Source organism: Acomys minous (genome assembly GCF_964271855.1).
Source record: "Acomys minous genome assembly, chromosome: 7".
In the NCBI taxonomy this organism is placed as follows: Eukaryota; Metazoa; Chordata; class Mammalia; order Rodentia; family Muridae; genus Acomys; species Acomys minous.
Genome location: NC_140488.1, coordinates 21,443,629 through 21,463,890, shown reverse-complemented (window position 1 = coordinate 21,463,890; position 20,262 = coordinate 21,443,629). Strand labels below are relative to the sequence as shown.

At 39.6% G+C, this 20,262-nt stretch overlaps 1 protein-coding gene and 1 long non-coding RNA gene across 2 annotated transcripts in view; one reads left to right on the top strand and one right to left on the bottom strand.

Moving 5' to 3' along the window:
• HPRT1 (hypoxanthine phosphoribosyltransferase 1) overlaps positions 1-20,262 on the top strand; it is a 31,929-nt gene that overhangs the window by 6,193 nt on the left and 5,474 nt on the right. Inside the window, exons 2-6 of the mRNA XM_084789427.1 lie at positions 2,309-2,415; positions 6,097-6,280; positions 12,233-12,298; positions 17,540-17,557; positions 20,060-20,142. Of these exons, the coding sequence (XP_084645553.1) occupies positions 2,309-2,415; positions 6,097-6,280; positions 12,233-12,298; positions 17,540-17,557; positions 20,060-20,142 (458 nt within the window). The remainder of the gene's footprint in view (positions 1-2,308; positions 2,416-6,096; positions 6,281-12,232; positions 12,299-17,539; positions 17,558-20,059; positions 20,143-20,262) is intronic.
• On the bottom strand, positions 2,805-4,331 carry LOC311601740. Its single transcript, XR_014780642.1, has 2 exons — positions 3,735-4,331; positions 2,805-3,702 (listed from the first exon to the last, which is right to left on the bottom strand). It is a non-coding gene; the product is annotated as an uncharacterized lncRNA (long non-coding RNA).

Genomic DNA, 20,262 nt, shown 5'->3' with positions numbered 1-20,262 from the left:
AAGAAAAATAACTCAGTAGGAAGTAACTGATGCAACGGGATTTAGTTATGATTTGACTAGTATTCCTTGAAAACTTCCAGAGCTTATACAGCCAGTTTTTTCTTCCAGTCTAGTTGGTTTGGAGGGTATTTTGGGTTGGGGGCAGGAGCTCCATATGTAGGCCACCTTGGCCTTTAACTTGTGAGAATTCTCCTGCCTTTGTTTCCTAAGTGCTGGCATTAGAGGTATGTGGCAGCATGTGCATGCAGCTTGATGTTCTAGTTCTATGACTTTTCCATGTACTGCCAGCTTCTTAGATGGTGTTTGAAAGTCTTGAAGAATATCATGTAAGACTGAATATTATAATTCTTCCTGTCTTATTTCTCTAAGTAAGCTTTGATTATTAGATTAATTTATGATCTTTTAAAGTTTTCTTGTAGTTTTTGTTTTTGTTTTCTTTGTTTTTAGTGTAAAGAGGGCTGGAGATATAGCTCAGATGATAGAATGCCTTCCTGGTATGCATGAAGCTCTGAGTTTGACACCTAATACCATAAACTGGACATGATAGCTCATCCTCCTAGGGAGAAGCACAAGGCTCAGAAGTTGAAGATGAGCAGTGTAGTGAGTTTGAGGCCAGCCTGGGATATAACCCCCTCCCATCTCCCTATAACACTCACTGTCAAAGATAGTGGCTTTTATGATTTTGGAGTTTGGGGGATATTTTTAAAGACAGGGTCTTGCTTTGTAGCCCCTAGCTGGCCTGGAGTTCACTTAGTAACTTTTGCTGGTCTCAAACTCAGAAACTTCTATCTCATCTTCCCAAGTACTGGGTTATTAGGTATGTCCAACAGATTTAGCCTGCTTTTATGATTTTGCTGTACATTTTTTGTGTGTATAGGTACATATATATTTATAAAACTTAACATAATATATTTTGCCACCTAAGTACCATGTCATTAATATCATTAAATGTTTTGTATTTTGGGCTCTGGGCATATTAATTATAACCAATATGATGCAACTCAAGACAAATTTTGGAGTATCTTCCATGAAATTACCTCATTAGTGGATTTTAACCATCTCAAACTTTTAAGAGTTGGAGTTTTTTTGAGACTATGTAGCCTTGACTGTCCTGGACTCACTTTGTAGACCAGGCTGGCCTCTCAAGTGCTGGGATTAAAGGCTTGAGATACCAAGCCCGGCTCAAGACTTGGGAGCTTTTAAAGGATTGTTTTGTTTTGGGTTCTGTCACACACACACACACACACACACACACTTTAAGAGAATTTGGATGGTTAGCGGTTGTGGTAGTGCGTGCCTTTAATCCCAGCACTACAAGAGGCAGGCAGATTTCTGTGAGTTCGAGGCCAGCCTGGGCAACAAAGAGAGTTCCAGGATAGGCAGGGCTATTATATGAGAAACCCTGTCTTGAAAAACCAAAAAAAAAAAAAAAAAATTGGACGGTTAACATCAGCTATTCTGTATGATATTTTATTAAACTTACTAGAATATATTATGTTAAATTTAAAAATACCTTAGAAGATTGGGGGGTCTGAGTCTGTAAAGTGCCTGCCATGTCATTTTCAGGATTTGAATTGGATAAAAAGCAGCACATTCTTGTAACTCCGGCACAGTGGAGGCAGAGACGGGGATTTCTGGGGCTTCCAGACCAGATAGACTAGCCAAATTCGTTAACCAGGTTCAATGAGAGATCCCATCTCAAAACAGAATTTTTAAATTACATGCCCTGCCTGCATATACACCTGCATGCCAGAAGAGGGCATCAGATCCCTTTATAGATAGTTGTGAGCCACTATGTGGTTGCTGGGAATTGAACTCAGGACCTCTGGAAGCCAGTGAAGAAGTAAAATTTTTTTAGAACTAATTTTAATCTCTGGACTCCATACATGTGCACATATTTCTGCATGTAAATATGTATATATACACAGCATGAACATGTATACAATGAATGTTCAAATATACTTAAAATGTATAGAGTAGAAGCTAGTCTTTCATGCTTAAAATATTTTTTACCACATTTGTCATACTTCTTTAAACTTTTTTCTTTGTGACCTAAGGAAATTCTATGTTTTAATTATCATTCTTTTTTAAAAATTTTTTAAAAAATTCTCATTCTTGACCCTATTTAGCAATAAGATAAATGGCTTTCTTAGAGAAGTATAATTTATTACAAAACTATGAAAGTAACTGCCCTTCATACCGTCTCAAACCTAAATTCCTCTGGTGAATTAAGGCTTATTATCTAAATTTAATTAAATGTGGATATCTTCTAATGCTCTGCTTTGAAACAGCTCTCTTCATTTTTCAGATTAGCGATGATGAACCAGGCTACGACCTAGATTTATTTTGTATACCTCATCATTATGCCAAGGATTTGGAGAGGGTGTTTATTCCTCATGGACTGATTATGGACAGGTTAGTAAGACCTCAGTTGAAGGTTGGTTCTTTTTAGGTGTGTGTGTGTGTGTGTGTGTGTGTGTGTGTGTGTGTGTGTGTGTGTGTGTGAGAGAGAGAGAGAGAGAGAGAGAGAGAGAGAGAGAGAGACATGTGAGTATGTGATATTTGTATGTCATATATGTATGTATGTAAAAGCTAAAGGAGGACAAAGGGTGCTCTGTTCTCTCTCTCTCTTTTTTTTAAGATTTATTTATAGGCCAGGTGTGGTGGCGCACGCCTTTAATCCTGGCACTCGGGAGGCAGAGGCAGGCGGATTGCTGTGAGTTCAAGGCCAGCCTGGTCTACAAAGCGAGTCCAGGACAGCCAAGGCTAATACAGAGAAACCCTGTCTCAAAAAAAAAAAAAAGATTTATTTATTTATTACGTACACAGTGCTCTGCCTGCATGTACATCTGCAGGCCAGAGGAGGGCATCAGATCACATTATAGATGTGGTTGCTGGGAATTAAACTCATGACCTCTGAAAGAGCAATCAGTGCTCTTAACCGATGAGCCATCTCTCCAGCCCCTGTTCTCTGTCTTATTTCCTGAGTCAGTGTCTCTGAAACTGGGGCATGCCGATTTGGCTAGGTTGTCTGGCTAGTAAGACCCAGGGATCTGCCTGTCTCTGCCCTCCAGTGCTGCTGAGGTTACAAGCTGGTGCAGCCACACCTCCCTTTTTGTTTGTTTTTTGGTTTTTTGAGACAGAGTTTCTCTGTGTAACCTTAGCTGTCCTGGAACTCTTTGTAGACTAGGCTAGTCTCAAACTCACTGAGATCCACCTGCCTCTGCCTCCTGAGTGCTGAGATTAAAGGTGTGCGCCACCATCATCTGGCCACACCTGGTTTATATGGGTACTAGGGAGATCTGAATTTAAGTTTTCTATTTAAAAAAAATTGATGCTGGGTATGGTGGCACACACCTATAATTCCAACACTAGGGAGGCAGAGGCAAATCTCTGTGAGTATAAGACCAGCTTGGTCTACAAAGAGAGTTCCAGGATAGCCAGGGCTATGCAGAGAAACCTTGTATCAAAAAACATATATATAATTTGTTATTTTATTTGTATGTATGAGTGCCTGCATGTATGTATGCACAGCACATGCATTCCAGGAGACCAGGAAAGTGTGATCGATTCCCTGGAAACTGGAGTTAAAGACCATTGGAAACCACTGTATGGGTACTGGGAACTGAACTCAGGTCCTCTGCAAAAATAGCAAGTGCTCTTAATTGCCTAACTGTCCAGCCTCAATGTGTTCTGTTAATCCTTTACACACACACACACACACACACACACACACACACACACACACACAATCACTATGGGTATCGATAGTGATAACGTTGAAGAGAGGTTAGAAGAATTGCCTCTAGTCTGTGGAGGCTATAAATGAAATTATAATTCTGTTCTCCCAGCTTCCTATACCCATTTCCTACCTAGATACTACCTATGCATGTATATGGACAGCATGTAAAGTGTATATACACACATACATGAGTTACATATCATATAATACTAACATTTTTGGATTTAATATTAGTATATCTAGAACTATTCACATGTTTGTTTGTTTATCTGTTTTTTGTTTTTTGAGACAGGGTTTCTCTGTGTAAGAGCCCTGGCTGTCCTGGACTCCCTTTGTAAACAAGGCTGGCCTCGAACTCAGAGATCCGCCTGCCTCTGCCTCCCGAGTGCTGGGGTTAAAAGGCGTGCCCCACCATACCTGGCTCACATGTTTTTTTTTTAATTGGTGTTTGGTCTGTATGTCTGTGTGAGAGTGTTGGATCCTGGAGTTACAGACAGTTGTGAACTGCCATGTGGGTGCTGAGAATCAAACCCAGGTCTTCTGGAAGAGCAGTCAGTGCTCTTAACAGCTGAGCCATCTCTCCAGCCCCTCACATGTTTTTTTTTTATCTTTTAAAATTATTTTATAATTGGCTGGAGAGATGGCTCAGTGGTTAAGAGCACTGACTGTTCTTCCAAAGCTCCTGAGTTCAATTCTCAGAACATTGTATACATAATAAATAAATAAATCTAAAAAAATTATTTCATAATTGAGGTGTGTGCCTGTGTGTAAAGGATTTGCTCTTTGAGATAGGGTCTCACTGTTTAGCTCAGTCTGGCTTAGAACTTTGTGTATAGCCCATATTGGTCTCATCTCAGCAGTCCTCCCTGACAGCCTCCCACCTATGGAAATTACAGGTATGTGTCATGTGCCCAGCCCAACATGTTATTTTTTATTTTTTTATTTTTTTTATTTTTTTATTTTGTTTTTGAAATGGGATCTCTCAAAAATTGCTTAGACTGGCTTCAAAGGTACTGTGTAGCTGAGGATGGGCCTAGACTTCTGCTCCTCCTGTTTCTACTCCTGGTGTCCCCCATGCCCAAGTTGCATATTTCTAAGGATAGAACCCAGGCCCCCTGTGTATACTAGGCATGGACTCTATCTACCAGCTGAGCTAGATCCCTAGCTCCCCACATTTATTTTAAAGATTATATGCTATTCTATTCATGGATGTACCATGATTTATCTAACCAGTGTACTGTTGATGGACACTTAAGATCTCCATTATTTTGCACTTATAAGAGTATATTAGAGGGAATATCGTACACATTTTGACACTTGCTCAGCTTTAAGTAAGTAAAAATTATGGGTCAAGGAAAAGGTGTTTATTGAATGTTTTCTTTTTAAAAAAAGGTTTGTTTGTTTGTTTGTTTGTTTAGTAAGTATAGTGTTCTGCCTGCATGTGAGCCAGCAAGCCAGAAGAGGGCACCAGATCTTATTATAGATGGTTGTGAGCCACCATGTGGTTGCTGGGAATTGAACTCAGGACCTCTGGAAGAACAGCCTGTGCTCTTAACCTCTGAGCCATCTCTCCAGCCCTTATTGGATGTTTTCATACAGCCAAATTATCCTCCAATAAGTTAACATTTTTTTGCAAGGGGGGTGTGTTATGAAACAGGGTTTCTCGGTGTAGTCTTGGCTGCCCTGAACTTACTTTGTAGACCAGGCTGGCCTTGAACTCATAGAGATGCACCTGCCTCTGCCTCCTAAGTGATGGATTAAAGGTGGGTGCCACCGTAATCTCAGCACAGGAAAGTAGAGACAAGGATCATGATTTACAGTGTAGAGGGATTCTATGTCACCTTCCCCTACTCCCAAAAATCTTGCCTTTGGCATATGGAAAATAAAGTCCCCCACTTTATAAAAAAGTTGCTTTATGGCCTGGAGAGATGGCTTAGGTTAAAAGCACTGGCTGCTCTTCCAAAGGTCTTAAATTTTATTCCCAGCAACCACATATGGTGGTTCATCACCATCATCTATAATGAGTGTGTAGTTGTACATGCAGACACAACATTGTATACATAAAAATAAATCTTCTAGGAATTGCTCTATAAAGCAGGAATCTCCTTCATGCTGACAGAGAGAAAGTTTAATACTTAGGGGTTATAAAATATAAATATCCAGAGCCTTTTTTTTTTTCAAGACAGGGTTTCTCTGTGTAGCCCTGGCTGTCCTAGAACTCACCCTGTAGAGCAGGTTGGCCTCAAACTCACTGTGATCCACCTGCCTCTGCCTCCCGAGTGCTGGAGTTAAAGATGTGCACCACCACACCTGTCTCAGAGTCTTCTTTTTAATGCCTGGTTTTATTTCTGCAGGACTGAAAGACTTGCTCGGGATATCATGAAAGAGATGGGAGGCCATCACATTGTGGCCCTTTGTGTGCTCAAGGGGGGCTATAAATTCTTTGCTGACCTGCTGGATTACATTAAATCGCTGAATAGAAATAGTGATAGATCCATCCCTATGACTGTAGATTTTATCAGACTGAAGAGCTACTGTGTAAGTATAATTAATTTATAATTTTTCTAAATATAGGACAATTCTAGCTTTGTCTATTTTCTTTGAAGTTCTGCAAATTATACTACATAATCATCTGTGTTGGGAGTGGAACCCAAGGCCTAAGTACTCTAAAACTGAATTATCCCAACTAAGATTTTAAAAAATTTTAGTTTGAGACCTCTTTTTACTAACTTGCTCAGACTATCCTTGAACTCATTAAAAGATAGGCTGGTCTGGAATTCCAACCATCTTGCCTCAGCTTCTGGAGTAGCCGGGATTACAGGCAGGTGCTACCACTTCTGGCCATGATCATATTGTTATTATTATTAATTCATTGATACTTTCCTTCACAACACAGAATATTAACCACTATAGTTCATGACCAACATAAAAGTGAATTATATTCACTTTTGCTTGGTTTTTCTGTTGTCTTATTTTGCTCTGGATTTCGATTTGTTTTCCAATAACTGCTAGTCCTCAAATAGTCCTGTTGGAGCCTCCAAAAGTTCTGGGAGTACATGCATGCATCACCACACCTGGCTGTGTTTTGGTATTTTTCTTTATTTTGTTTTTCCAGATAGGGGTTATATGTAGTCTTGGCTGTCCTGGACTTGGTTTGTAGACCAGGCTGGCCTTGAACTCACAGCAACCCACCTGCCTCTACCTCCTGAGTGCATGCACCACCATGCCTGGCTGTTTTGGTATTTGTCAAAAAACTCTTATGAATTGCTATTTAGTGGAGCTTGAGAGATGGCTCAGCAGTCATGAGCACTTGTATAAGCCTGAGATTTGGTTATTAGCACACCAAAGATGACTCAACAACTATCTGTAGCTCTAGTTCCAGAGGATCTGATAGACTAGCCTCCAGAGCTATTGCATGTATATGGTACACATATGTACATTTAGGCAAAGCTACATGTAAAATAAACATATATCAGTCTTAAGAGAATTATGGAACTGGTGAGATGGCTCAGTAGTCAAAAGCACTGGCTGCTCTTCTAGAGGACACAGGTTCAATTCCTAGCACCCACATGGTAGCTTACAATGGTTGTAACTCCAGACCAGAAGGGATCTGATGCTCTCTTCTGGGCTTTGAGGGAACCAGGCACTCACATGGCACACACCAAACATGTAGCAGAAACACCCATGCACATGTGGGGCAGGGTGTAGTGGTGCACGCCTTTAATCCCAGCACTTGGGAGGTGGAGGCAGGTGGATTGCTCCCCCCCCTTTTTTTCCTCTGTCCCTCCCTCCCTCCCTTCTTCCCCCCTCCCTTTCTCTTTCTTCTCTCTGTAGTTGTGGCTGTCCTGAAACTCACTATGTAGATAGACCAGGCTGGCCTTGAACTCAGAGATCTTCCTGTGTCTGCCTCCCAAGTACTTGGATTAAAGATGTTCACCTCCAGAAAGTTATAGAGAAATTAAAGCCATTTCATATTCTACTTCTCAAAAGAAGATTAGCTTTTATTTTATGTTTATGATTGTCTTGTTTGCATGTATATATGTGCAGCATGTGAATGCCTTATGTCTACAGAAGCCAGAAGATGATATGAGATCTCCTAGAACTGGAGTTTCAGATGTTTGTGAGTTACCATGTGGGTGCTGAGACTTTAACCTGTGTACTCTGGAGGAGCAGTACATACTTTTAACTATTGAGCCATTTCTCTAGCTCTTGTTATCATTTTTTCTTTTGAATATTTAAAGGGTATACACATAGTGCTATAGTTTATATAACCAGTGTTAGTCCAGATGTTATTTAACTACCTAGGTGAGAAAGAACCTGGGGTTTCAAAATATCTGTTTTGTTAAATGAAAGAGTCTACTTATTTTATATATATATATTGTGTGTGTGTGCGCGCTTCTAAGAAAATACCTTTAGTTATAGCTGTATGGTGCCATGAATTATAATGTTTTCAGAGGTAATAAAGTGTGAATGTGCATCTTTTTGAAGTTGTTGGGTTTTTTGTGTTTGTTTGTTTTGTTGTTGTTGTTTTGAGACAGGATTTCTCTGTGTAGCCTTGGCTGTCTTCCAACTTACTCTGTAGACCAGGCTGGCCTCAGTCATAGAGATGTGCCTGCCTCTGCCTCCCAAGTGCTGGGATTAAAGGTGTGCGCCACCTGGTGAATGTGCATCTTAAAACAGTGAAATATATTTGGTGACATTTTTTTGTTTCTAGTGCTCTGTAACTTTCAGGAAAATGAAACATCTGATAAGTGCACAAATGTGTTTTTTCTATTTTGAGGTTTATTTCAATTTTATAAATTTCTACTAAAATATTTGAAGAAAAATGAGACCTTGAGAGAAAGGATTGGGTTTTTTGTTCGTTTGTTTTTGTCTTTTTTTAAAAATCCAGACAACGTTTCTCTGTGTAGTCCTGGCTGTCCTGGACTAACTTTGTAGACCAGGCTGGCCTCGAACTCACAGCGATCCGCCTGCCTCTGCCTCCCGAGTGCTGAGAATACAGGCGTGCGCCACCACGCTTGGCATTGAGTTTTATTTTTTAATTCACAAGTATTTTATTTTGAGTGTTGACTGAATCCAAGGCCTCAAGTATGCTAAGCTGGAACTCTTGCTGCTAGAGATGTTCAGAAATCCTACTGATGGAGAAATAGGAAGAAACCTTTCCTGTCACCCCCATTTTCCCATCAGAACTCTTAACAGGTAGATAAAGTAGAAGCAAACACTAAGCCTATGTTTATAGACCCCAGAACTTTTGGGGGGAATAAATAAATAAATAAATAAGTATCTATCTATCTATCTATATATAGAGAGAGAATGTTTTGCCTATGTACCCCATATATGCCTTAAGCCCACATAGGCCAGAATAGGGTGTCTGATCCCCTAGAATTGGAGTTAGAGATAATTGATAACTGTCATATGGATGCTGAGGAAAGGAGAAGAGAGTAGAGCAAATCTGGAGAGAACTGTCATTTGATTCAATTCAGTCATGTCTCCATAGAATTTATTATAATAGTTAAAGATGAAGCCTCTGAGAGGCTCTAAGTTAAGGGCAGTGAGATTTGTGTTCTAAACAGGGAGGTTGCTATAAGTTTTCTGGCCAGTCAAGTTAGGTAATTAATTCATGGATAACATTTGCAAACAAACTTACATAACAACTATTAAATAAACTTTTAAAAAATTAGCTTCCATTTAAAAGGAGGCTGTTTCCTTGAAAAAAGCTTCAGGGGCTGGAGAGATGGCTCAGAGGTTAAGAGCACTGGCTGCTCTTCCAGAGGTCCCGAGTTCAATTCCCAGCAACCACATGACAATCTATAATGAGATCTGGTGCCATCTTCTGGCTTGCAGGCACATCTGCGGGCAGAATACTGTACAAATAATAAATAAATCTTTTTAAAATCAGTATCAAAATAAAGAAAAAGAAAAAAGCTTCAGGAAAACATAAGCTAAAATATTGAGGTTAAAAAAAATACAGTGAGGTTAATGGGACTGGAAATGTAAACAGTCTTAGAGTGCCAGTATGCTTTGGAGTTCTGTTGCCTTAGACCCTATTGCCATAGCCTTTAGATCACAGCTCCATTATTTTTGCCCTTCCTTTGAAAAAAGAAATAATTGGTGTTGGACTGTAATACCAAATTTCTACAGGAGATGTCAGTATTTACCAAGGTTTGTTATTACTGTATAGCACTCATCTTAATTCTTTCTTAACTAGTTTCAGGCTCTGTACGGTTCTTTTTCTTTGTGTTACCAATCAGTTCTGTTTGTTTGAAGTTCAGGGTTTTAGGATAGATTAATGTAAGAAATAATATGCAAAAATTAAATTGAGAAGCCAAATATTTAGTTTACAGCATGAACTAGTAGTGTGTTTTTATTTCTTTTGTTCCTCTCTCCTCGACTCCCCTTTACACACACTAGGTAAACATTCTACCAACTAAGCTATCATTATTTAAAAAATATTTTTGAGATAGGGTCTTGTTAGGTAGCCCACAGTGATTTCAGACTCTCAATCCTGCCTCAGCCTCCATAGTGATGTGATTACAGGTATGTGTCATGAATATCTGTCTCAACATACTTTAAATACAGAATAAAAATAGTTTTATAGGTAGCATATTAGTCTGCTACTTGGTGTTATTAATTAGTATTGATCTAGATAAGTATAAATTGTGTGATTCTTTTAATAGTTCCATAGTATTACTGTTACATATATTAACCTCATCAATTTAGGTAATTCCCTGTTAAGAGACATGTTGATTTCTTTTTGATGAATAACTGGTATAGTGAACATCCTTTTTTTTTTTTTTTTGAGACAGAGTTTCTGTGTATAGTCTTTAGTGTCCTAGACTCGCCTGCCTCTGGCTGAGTGCTGGGATTACAGGCCAGCTGTGAACATCCTTTAATGTTCCTTTGCATGTTTGTGATTTTTATGTGTGTGTGTGACATTGATTCTTGGAAATGGGATTGTTAGAACACAATGGTTTGCATGTTTATAATTTTAATAGACATTGCTGTAGTGTTTTTCAAAAGATGTTGATTTCTGAAATCTAATGAGCAACTTGAGTATTTCTTTTCCCTCAACGTATTACCAGGCTTAAGTTCTGTAAACGTGGCATGGACTTTTATAAATTGTCTATTTGTATTCTCCATTTTTCAGTAGTTCTTCTTAAAAAGATTTGTTCATCTTTAAGTGTATGCATGAATGTCAACATGTATGTATGGACATCATATGCATGCCTAATGCATTGAGGCCAGAAGAGGGGATCGGGTCTCCTGAAACTGGAGTTACAGGCAATTGTGAGCCGCTATGTGGGTGCTGGGAACTGAGCCCAGGTGCTTTGTTCTTAACTGCTGAGCTAGCTCTCCGGTCCCATCTGGTGGGTTCTTATTTTGAATAGAAATGTGCATTAGGAATATTGGTTACAGGTCTTTTCAGTTGGGGTTCATGACTAATTTTTTGCCCTTTCTAAGAATGAGGGTAAAAAATATATTCCTGTATTTTGTTCTAATCCATTTATAGTTTTATTTTTTTATATTTAGATTTTAATCCATCTGGAATTTATTTTTATGCATGGTATGAGGTAGGGACCATGCTTTATTTTCCCAAAATGGATAAGTAATTGACCAAACACCGTTTGTTGAACAATTCATCTTTTAATTACTGACTCAAAGTGCCATCTTTGTCATATACTAAATTGCCATACATTTTTGGGTCTGTTTCTGGATTTTACTTGGCTCCTTGAACTTTTTGTCAGTCACTGTGCTGGTGCTATACCAAGGTAATTGTTGTAGTTTATGGTGTGCTTTGCTATTCTAGTAGAACAAGTCCGAGCTCTTTAATAACCTGTTTTCAATTCAGCTTCTGTCTTGATTCCATCACATCCAAATTATAGTTATACCTACCAACTATAGTGAGTGTTAATCACTCTACTTTAAAACCTATGTAAAGGTTTCTGCTGATTTCTCTGAGAGCAGAAAGTGAGAACTTAAGTAGTATGTATTGACAGACTAGTAATCAGACTTGGTTTCTCAGATAGTTCTGAAGATGACCTGGATATGGGCGTATGCAGGATATTTTAGGGGGCATATATCCTTAGGGTTGGATGTGACGACAGCCCAGCTTCTACAACTTGTGTGACTCACAGGAATGGTACAGGGCCAGAAGCAGACACCTGCCATGCTAATAAATTGTCCTTTGTGGTTGGGAAGTACCTGATTAGTGATACGTAGCTATAATATGCCCACTTTGAAATGAATGTACCTGATTTTTAAAAGTCTTCAGAGCATCAAATACTAGTAATGGCCAATTAGGATTTTTAATTTTTACTAATCTCTATGTGAAATTTACTTAGTCATTCATTTCTATCACTTATATAATTTAGAATATCATAGTGTTGTGACCATTAAATAGCTAACTTCTTAAATCCTATAGCCTACATCTAATAATTTGAGAAGTTTGTCTGTACACAAGAATATGCATATAAATGTTTTTTTTCCTAGAATGATCAGTCAACAGGGGACATAAAAGTTATTGGTGGAGATGATCTCTCAACTTTAACTGGAAAGGTATGTATCTTGAAAAGGAAGGAAAGAAAATTTTTTATAGCAAGAATCAATTAGGTTTTTTGTTTTTGTTTTTTGTTTTTGAGACAGGGTCTCTCTGTGTTAGCCCTGGCTGTCCTGGACTCACTTTGTAGACCAGGCTGGCCTTGAACTCACAGCAATCTGCCTGCCTCTGCCTCCCCAGTGCTGGGATTAAAGGTGTGTGCCACCATGCCCGGCACAAGAATCAATTAGTAACTGCACTTTCAGTCACTCCCTCAGATGTACTTTATTAGTAAAAATAAGCAAGCACCATTTAACTCTTAGAAGTACCTGATATAGGGCTGGAGAGATGGCTCAGTGGTTAAGAGCACTGAGTATTCTTCCAGAGGTCCTGAGTTCAATTCCCAGCAACCACATGGTGGCTCACAACCATCTATAATGTGATCTGATGCCCTCTTCTGGCCTGCAGGTGTACATGTAGGCATAGCTCTATATACATAATAAATGAGTAAATCTTTAAAAGAGAAGAAGTACCTGATAGAGTTTAATATTATCTCCTGGACTGTATAGCCAAATGACAGCAGAATCTAACACTAGCCCTTAAAAGACTCACACCTTTAAATCCAACACTCTGGAGGCAGAGGCAGAGGCAGGTAAACGGCTGTGAGTTCAAGGCCATCCTGGTCTACAGAGTAAGTCTAGGATAGCCAAGGCTACACAGAGAAACCCTATCTCGAAGGAAAAAAACCTAAAAGGCCATATTGCTAACTACTGCTTTCTATAATACCTTGTTGAAAATCTAATTTGGGACCTTCAGAAGATACAAATGGGAGAGGGAGGCAGTAATTTTTAATAGATTCACATGTAGTTTCATTTTAAGATTTGTGTGTGTGTGTGTGCCAGTATATAAGTCTGTGTGCACACAGAGGCCAGAAGAGAGTGTTAGATTTGTCAGAGCTGAAGTTACAGGAATCTACAGGACACACTGCTTGTTACATGAGTGCTGGGATATTTTATTTTATTTTATTTTATTTGGTTTTTCAAGACAGGGTTTCTTTGTGTAGCCTTGAGTGTCTTAGACTCCCTTTGTAGACCAGGCTGACCTCGAACTCACAGCGATCCACTTGCCTCTGCTTCCCAAGTGCTGGAGTTAAAGGCATGTGCCACCCCACCACCCCAGATGAGTGGTGGGATCTTAAATTCCAGACTTTAGGATTGTGCAGAAAGCATTCTTTTTGTTTGCTTATTTTTTGAGTCAGGGTTTCTCTGTGTAATCCTGGCTGTCCTGGACTCAACTTTGTAGACCAGACTGGTCTGGAACTCACAGAGACCTGCCAGCCTCTGCCTCCTGAATGCTGGGATTAAAGGCATGTGCCACCATGCCCATCATTTTTTGTTTTTTTAAAGACAGGGTTTTTCTGTGTAGACCTGGCGCCTGGATTCCCTTTGTAGACCAAGCTGGCCTTGAACTGACAGAGATCCACCTACCTCTGCCTCCCTAGTGCTGGGATTAAAGGTGTGTGCCACCACCACTGAGCCATTGCTCAACCTCAACTTATTATCTCTAAAAAGGTAGACACTGTATTGTGAGTTGTGGAACCTGACAGTGTTGATCAAAACCTTGGATAGGTATTTCCTAACACTATGACATTGGGGAGGATATTTAACCCTCCGTGCCTCAGAGGTAGGTAGAGCTAAGGAGGTAGTGGTTGCTACTTTAAAGTTAAGAGGATTAAGTGATATAATATTGGTAGAGCTCTTATAGCAGTTGCTGGTAAATAAATACTGCCAATAAGTTCAAATATACTACTATGAGAGAAATCTGTAGAGTTTTCTTGCTGTATTCTGGTACTTTTTGTTTTGTTTTGTTTTTGTTTTTTCGAGACAGGGTTTCTCTGTGTAACAGCTCTGGCTGTCCTGGACTCACGTTGCATACCAGGCTGTCCTTGAACTCACAAGATCTGCCTACCTTTGCCTCCTGTGTTTTGGGATTAAAGGTTGTACCACCATGCCCAGTTCTCTCTCTCTCTCTCTCTCTCTCTCTCTCTCTCTCTCTCTCTCTGTGTGTGTGTGTATGTGTGTGTGTCTCAGAGGACAACTTACAGGAGTAAGTGTTTTCCTTCTACCATATCAGTTCAGGGGATTGTGTTCACATCATCAGGCTGGGCACCAACTACCTTTACCCTCTGAGCCATCTCACTAGCACTTGTTTTGGGTTATTTTGCTTTTTGAGACACAGTTTCACTTTGTAGTCTACATCATCCTTAAATATCTCATATGTAAGCTAGGTTGGCTGTGAAGTCATGGTGGTCCTCCTTACTCAGCCTCCCAAATGCTAAGATTGCAAGCGTGAGCCACCATATTAGACTGTATGTTTTCTGAGCTGCTAGTTATTGTTTACTTGCAGACACTGTGCATATGTAACTGTATTAATCTGGTAAATTTCGAGGTAATCTGGTAAGGGAAGTTATATTTCCATTTTGCATATAAGGAAATTAAGCAATATGCTTACATTTTCAAAAACTACATGGGCTTATGAGATGAAAACTGTGTCACAATTTTAAAGTTAAACAGCTAGGAAGTGAAGAGCTTGAATGCAGACACCAAAGCTCTTTCTTTCCTTTAGCTTTTAGATTTTAGTGCTCACTAGTTACTTTGCTGAAAATCTGTAGGGGAACTTTAACATAAAACACTTGTGAAATTCTGTAGCTCTGTATCAGGATCATGCCAAACTAATGTTGCCATCAGAAACTTCACAGAAGAACTTGTAATCCATAGGTTCTTTCTTCCTCCTGTCCATTTGGTGTACAACTGCCAGACCTCCTTCTCATTCAGCATGCTTTGTCCATATTTAGAAGCTATTTGAAACCTGCACTTCTATAATCAGTTTTTGGTGCTGGAAGGGGCCTAGCTTTCAAGGTCGTCTATGATTTAGTTTGACCTTGTCTTTTTCTTCTAATGGCTCTGACCTACCACACAGCTCTGTGATCTTAAACAGATTTCTGCTTCTAAAATAGCTTTCTATGCAGTCACAGTAGATTCCATTTATTGAGGAAAAGAATCAAGGAATAAAAATTAAGCAAAGTTAAATCTTTTTTTTTTTTTCGAGACAGGGTTTCTCTCTGTAGTCCTGGACTCAGTCTGTAGACCAGGCTGGCCTCGAACTCCCGAGTGCTGGGATTAAAGGCATGCGCCACCGCCTGGCTGCAAAGTTAAATCTCGGTGATGAGTTTATGGGTTCATTTGAAACATTTTCTTTTCCTTTATGGGAATGTATTTTTTTTTCAAGACAAGGTTTTTCTTATAGTCCTGGCTGACCTGGACTCTCTTTGTAGACCATGCTGGCCTTCAACTCAGCCTGCCTCTGCCGTCCTTACATTTATTTTCTGTTTCATTGGGACAGCCAAAGCTACACAGAGAAACCTTGCCTAGAAAAAGAAAATAGCCGGGTGTGGTGGCACACGCCTTTTAATCTCAGCACTTGGAAGGCAGAGGCAGGCAGATCACTGAGTTCGAGGCCAGCCTGGTCTACAAAGTGAGTCCAGGACAGCCAGGGCTACACAGAGAAACCCTGTCTCGAAAAGCAAAAACAAACAAAGAAAAAAATGTAAAGAACTAGAACATATACTTAGGATTCAACCAAGGTTATTTAGTGTTAGATACAAGATTAGAATTCAGTAATTCAGTCTCTGTCGCAGAAGCTCATGCTGCTTACCAGTGTATAATTTTATAATATTGGAGCAGCTATTACTGCTGCTCTGAGCCACTTATTGATGTTATCTTTCAGATGTTCAAGGTAGGGGACAGCATGTTGTGAAAACTGTATACTGGATAGGGAAACAATTACTGATTTATGAGTTAACTATAAATTTAGTTTTGCTGAAGATTTACATTGTAGTATCTTATGTTTATTATTTCATGTAGTTCTCACAGTTGTCCTGTAAATGTCTTAGTCCAGTGCCAGTGTTTCTTACACTATACAAAGAGTCATTTGAGCTACAGTACTCTTTTTCCTCAGTATATTTATATATTTTCGGTTTACTTAGAATTTATATTGACCTCATAATAAAGACATTTTGTTATTAATTTGTTCTGTACTCTGTACCTTTAGATTATTCCTTATTGTTGCTGTTTGAGACAGGGTTACTCTCTGCAGCCTTGGCTGTTCTAGACTCGCCTTGTAGACCAGGCTGGCCTCAAACGAACTCACAGAGATTTGCTTGCCTCTGCCTTCCTGAGTGCTGGGATTAAAGGGGAGTGAGTGGAGGAACCAGGCATGATAAATCACAGCCGTAACCTTAGCATTCAGTAGATTGAAGCAGGAATGTTGCTGCCAGTTTGAGGACAGCTTTGGCTACATGAGTTCTAGGCCAGCCTGGGCTACAGAGTAAATGAAAAGAGTGGGTGGTTTTCTTCTTTCTTTCTTCCTTCCTTCCTTCCTTCCTTTCTTTCTTTCTTTCGTTTTTTCCAGACAGGGTTTCTCTGTGTAGCCCTGGCTGTCCTGGACTACCTTTGTAGACCAGGCTGGCCTCGAACTCAAATTGATCTGCCTGCCTCTGCCTCCCAAGCACTGGGATTAAAGATGTGTGCCACCTTACCTGGCCCAGAGTGGGTTGTTAATCCCAGCACTTGGGAGGCAGAGGTAGGCGGATCTGTGAGTTTGAGGCCAGCCTGGTCTACAAAGCAAGTCCAGGCCTACACAGAGAAACCCTGTCTCGAAAAACAAAAACAAAAAGAAAGAAAAGAGTAGTGAATAGTTTAGGGTTTATGGTGGAAGGAAGTATTGGTATTTTTCTTTAGTACAGTTCCCCCAAATATGTGCACAACCATACTAGTTTAGCTTATAGGAAAATAAAACTTTAATTGCATTCTCTGTTACATTAAGTATGTTTTGGAGCTGTACAGATTACAGTTCTTGGAATATTAGAGTCAAGATCCGTAAAAGGCCAGCTGGTTCCAGTTTCTTAGTTTACATATGGGACACTGAGATCCAGAGAAATTTCAACAAGTTGCATAAGCTCTTGCATTAAGAATTAAAAGCTTTTTATAAAAAATGAACATATGGGTCAGATATTCTTTATGAAAGATTTAATATTAAGGAATTCTTTGTTCTAATAGCTTACTTTTTCAAGCAGGATTCAGTATAATAAAGTACTTCTAAGCAAGAGTTTGGGTAATTTCTTAGAGTTATATGGTTTCAATGATAATTTGAAATACTATCTCACTTCGTGTACTAATTTGCATTTCTCTTTTTTTTTCTAGAATGTCTTGATTGTTGAAGTAAGTTCTGCATTTACTTTTAATATACTGCTTACAACTTTCCAACTTAGTGTGTATCATAATAAAGATAAACCAGGGGGAGTTATGTTTTCTAACACTAAAAGAAGCCAGGTACAGTAGGGCATGCCTGGGATCCCAGACACTCAGGAGGCTCATGAATTCCATCTAAGTCAGCCTGAGCTACATAGTAAGTTCAAAGCTAGAGAGAACCCTTGTTTTAAAAAGAAAACAAAACTCACCGTGAGTTTGAGGCGAGCCTAATCTACAGAGTGAGTTTCAGGACAACCATAGCTACACAAAGTAACCCTGTCTCAAAACCAGAAAAAAAGACACACACATACAAAAGTGTTTTCTAAATGTTATATTTTGCTGCACATGAAATAAGTTATACACTTCCTCTTTTGTTTTTGTTTTTAAACTTGCTGTGACTATATAGAGGGGTATATGTTTGTATGATTTATTTAGTGTCTTAAATTTTATTTTTATATGAGTATCAAATATTCTGGCTGCCCTGGACTCGCTTTGTAGACTAGGCTGGCCTCAAACTCACAGAGATCTGCCTGTCTCCAACTTTCCTTTCAGTACTTTTTCATTTATCACTGTTTAACAACATGCACATATACACATGTGTGTACACACACTCATTCTTTTTTGTCTGTAGTCTCCCTAGTTCATATCTGTCTGCCTTACTGAACTGTGTACACCTGTAAACCAAAGATTGTGATTATCCTTCTATCTTGACTCTATTCCTCATTTCTTCAGTATACATTTCCCAGTGTTGTTCTAGTTAATTTATCAGTATGGCCTAATAATGTTTACTATTAGGCCTATAATCATTATTATAACAGTATTTCCTAACCCGCTAGCAATCAATCAAGACACAGATACCTGTTATATTTTAAAATAGCCTTAGTTACCCTGGGGCAGGGCAGATATTAATCCCTTAAACTACTTCCCACAGTGAGGCAGGTATGGAATACCTGCCCCAATCCCATGCCATCTGCTTCATACAATTTCTATCAAGCTACCTCCCATCCATAATCCCAAATATTTGGTAATGTTCTTCATCTGGGCCAAATCCTCCATCCACACCGGCCATGTGCTTCTCCACCTAACCTAGGGTAAAGCCTCCTTCTTCCTCTACTCCTGCGGTTGCTCTCCTCCCAAATTTCTCTCTGTCTCCCCAAGTCCTGGAACCCTAGCCACCCCTATCCCATTTGCCCTGCCCAGGTGTGATGGCCTTTTATTGGTCAAACAGGTTAGGCTCTTAAGCAAAGTACAAGTGGGGCAGAGATAGCAAGCTGTAATTAGCATCAAAATACATCAGACCAACCTCCAGCAACACAATGTGGCTTCAGAATACACATCAACCTCATTCTCTTTTATTTTCTCTATACATTTCACATTGCCATTTTTCTATCATTATTTTCTGCCCCTAGTTACTTATTCCTTCCTTCCTTCCTTCCTTTCTTTTTCTTTCTTTCTTTTTTTGTTTTTGTATTTGTTTTTTCGAGACAGGGTTTCTCTGTGTAGCCCTCCTGGCTGTCCTGGACACACTTTGTAGACCAGGCTGGCCTCGAACTCACAGAGATCCGCTTGCCTCTGCCTCTCTATTGCTGGGATTAAAGGTGTGCACCACCACGCCCGGCTGCTTATTCCTTTTTAAAATCTGTTTCTTTTTTGCTTTTTGTAATATTTATTTTTGTGCCTTGTTTTGTGTGTCTGAATGTGCAAGTATGCATGCCTGTGCACAAGAACAGAGGCCAGGAGAGGATGTGCACCCTCCTCTATTGCGCTATCTATTCATTCGAGGCAGGCTCTCTCCCTGAATCTGAAGCTCACATTTTTTAATATAGGCTCGAAGCCAGCAACGCCCCCCCCCCCCCAGTCCTCTGCCTCTTGCCTTCTCAGACCTGGCTTGCAGGTGGGAACAGATGCCTGGTTTTGTGGTTGTGTGGTTTGAGTGCTAAAATACAAACTCTAGCTAGTATATATAACGGCTGCGCTGCCTCTCCAGCCCTTATTTTGTTTCCGGTTTTTTTGTTCGTTTGTTTTTTAACAAAAACCACTTTTCTTTGTTTTTATGTTTGGTGCAGGGGCTCAAACCCAGAGCATGCTAAATAAGTGTTCTACCACTAGGCTTACCCTCAGCACTTTGCTTTAAGGTTTTGTTTGTTTTGAGAAAGGTAAATAAACAGCCCAGGCTAGACTCCTAACTCCATCTACCTGCCTGTACCCAGTTAAGTGCTGGGATTACAGGCATCTTCCATCATCCACCTCCCTTCTTTCCATCAAGCTATCTGGAGGTTAGATATATGTGTATATGTGTGTGTGTGTATTAGAAGAGGCAGGGGGATCACTGTGAGTTCAAGGCCAGCCAGGTCAGCAAAGTGAGTCCAGGACAGCCAGGGCTACACAGAGAAAACCAATCTAAAAAAAACAAAACAGAACAAAAATTATGCTGGCTTTATTTACCATTAAATGTCTGTTTTCTTTTTAAAGGATATTATTGACACTGGTAGAACAATGCAAACTTTGCTTTCCATGGTCAAGCAGTACAGCCCCAAGATGGTTAAGGTTGCAAGGTATGTATGACATTTTAAAGTAGAGTGTTTTTTTCATTTTGAGCATTAAGTGATTATTTCTTTGTAAAGAGAAATGCTTTCAGCTCCCACTTTATCTTTAAAGAGTAATGTAATTTTTTT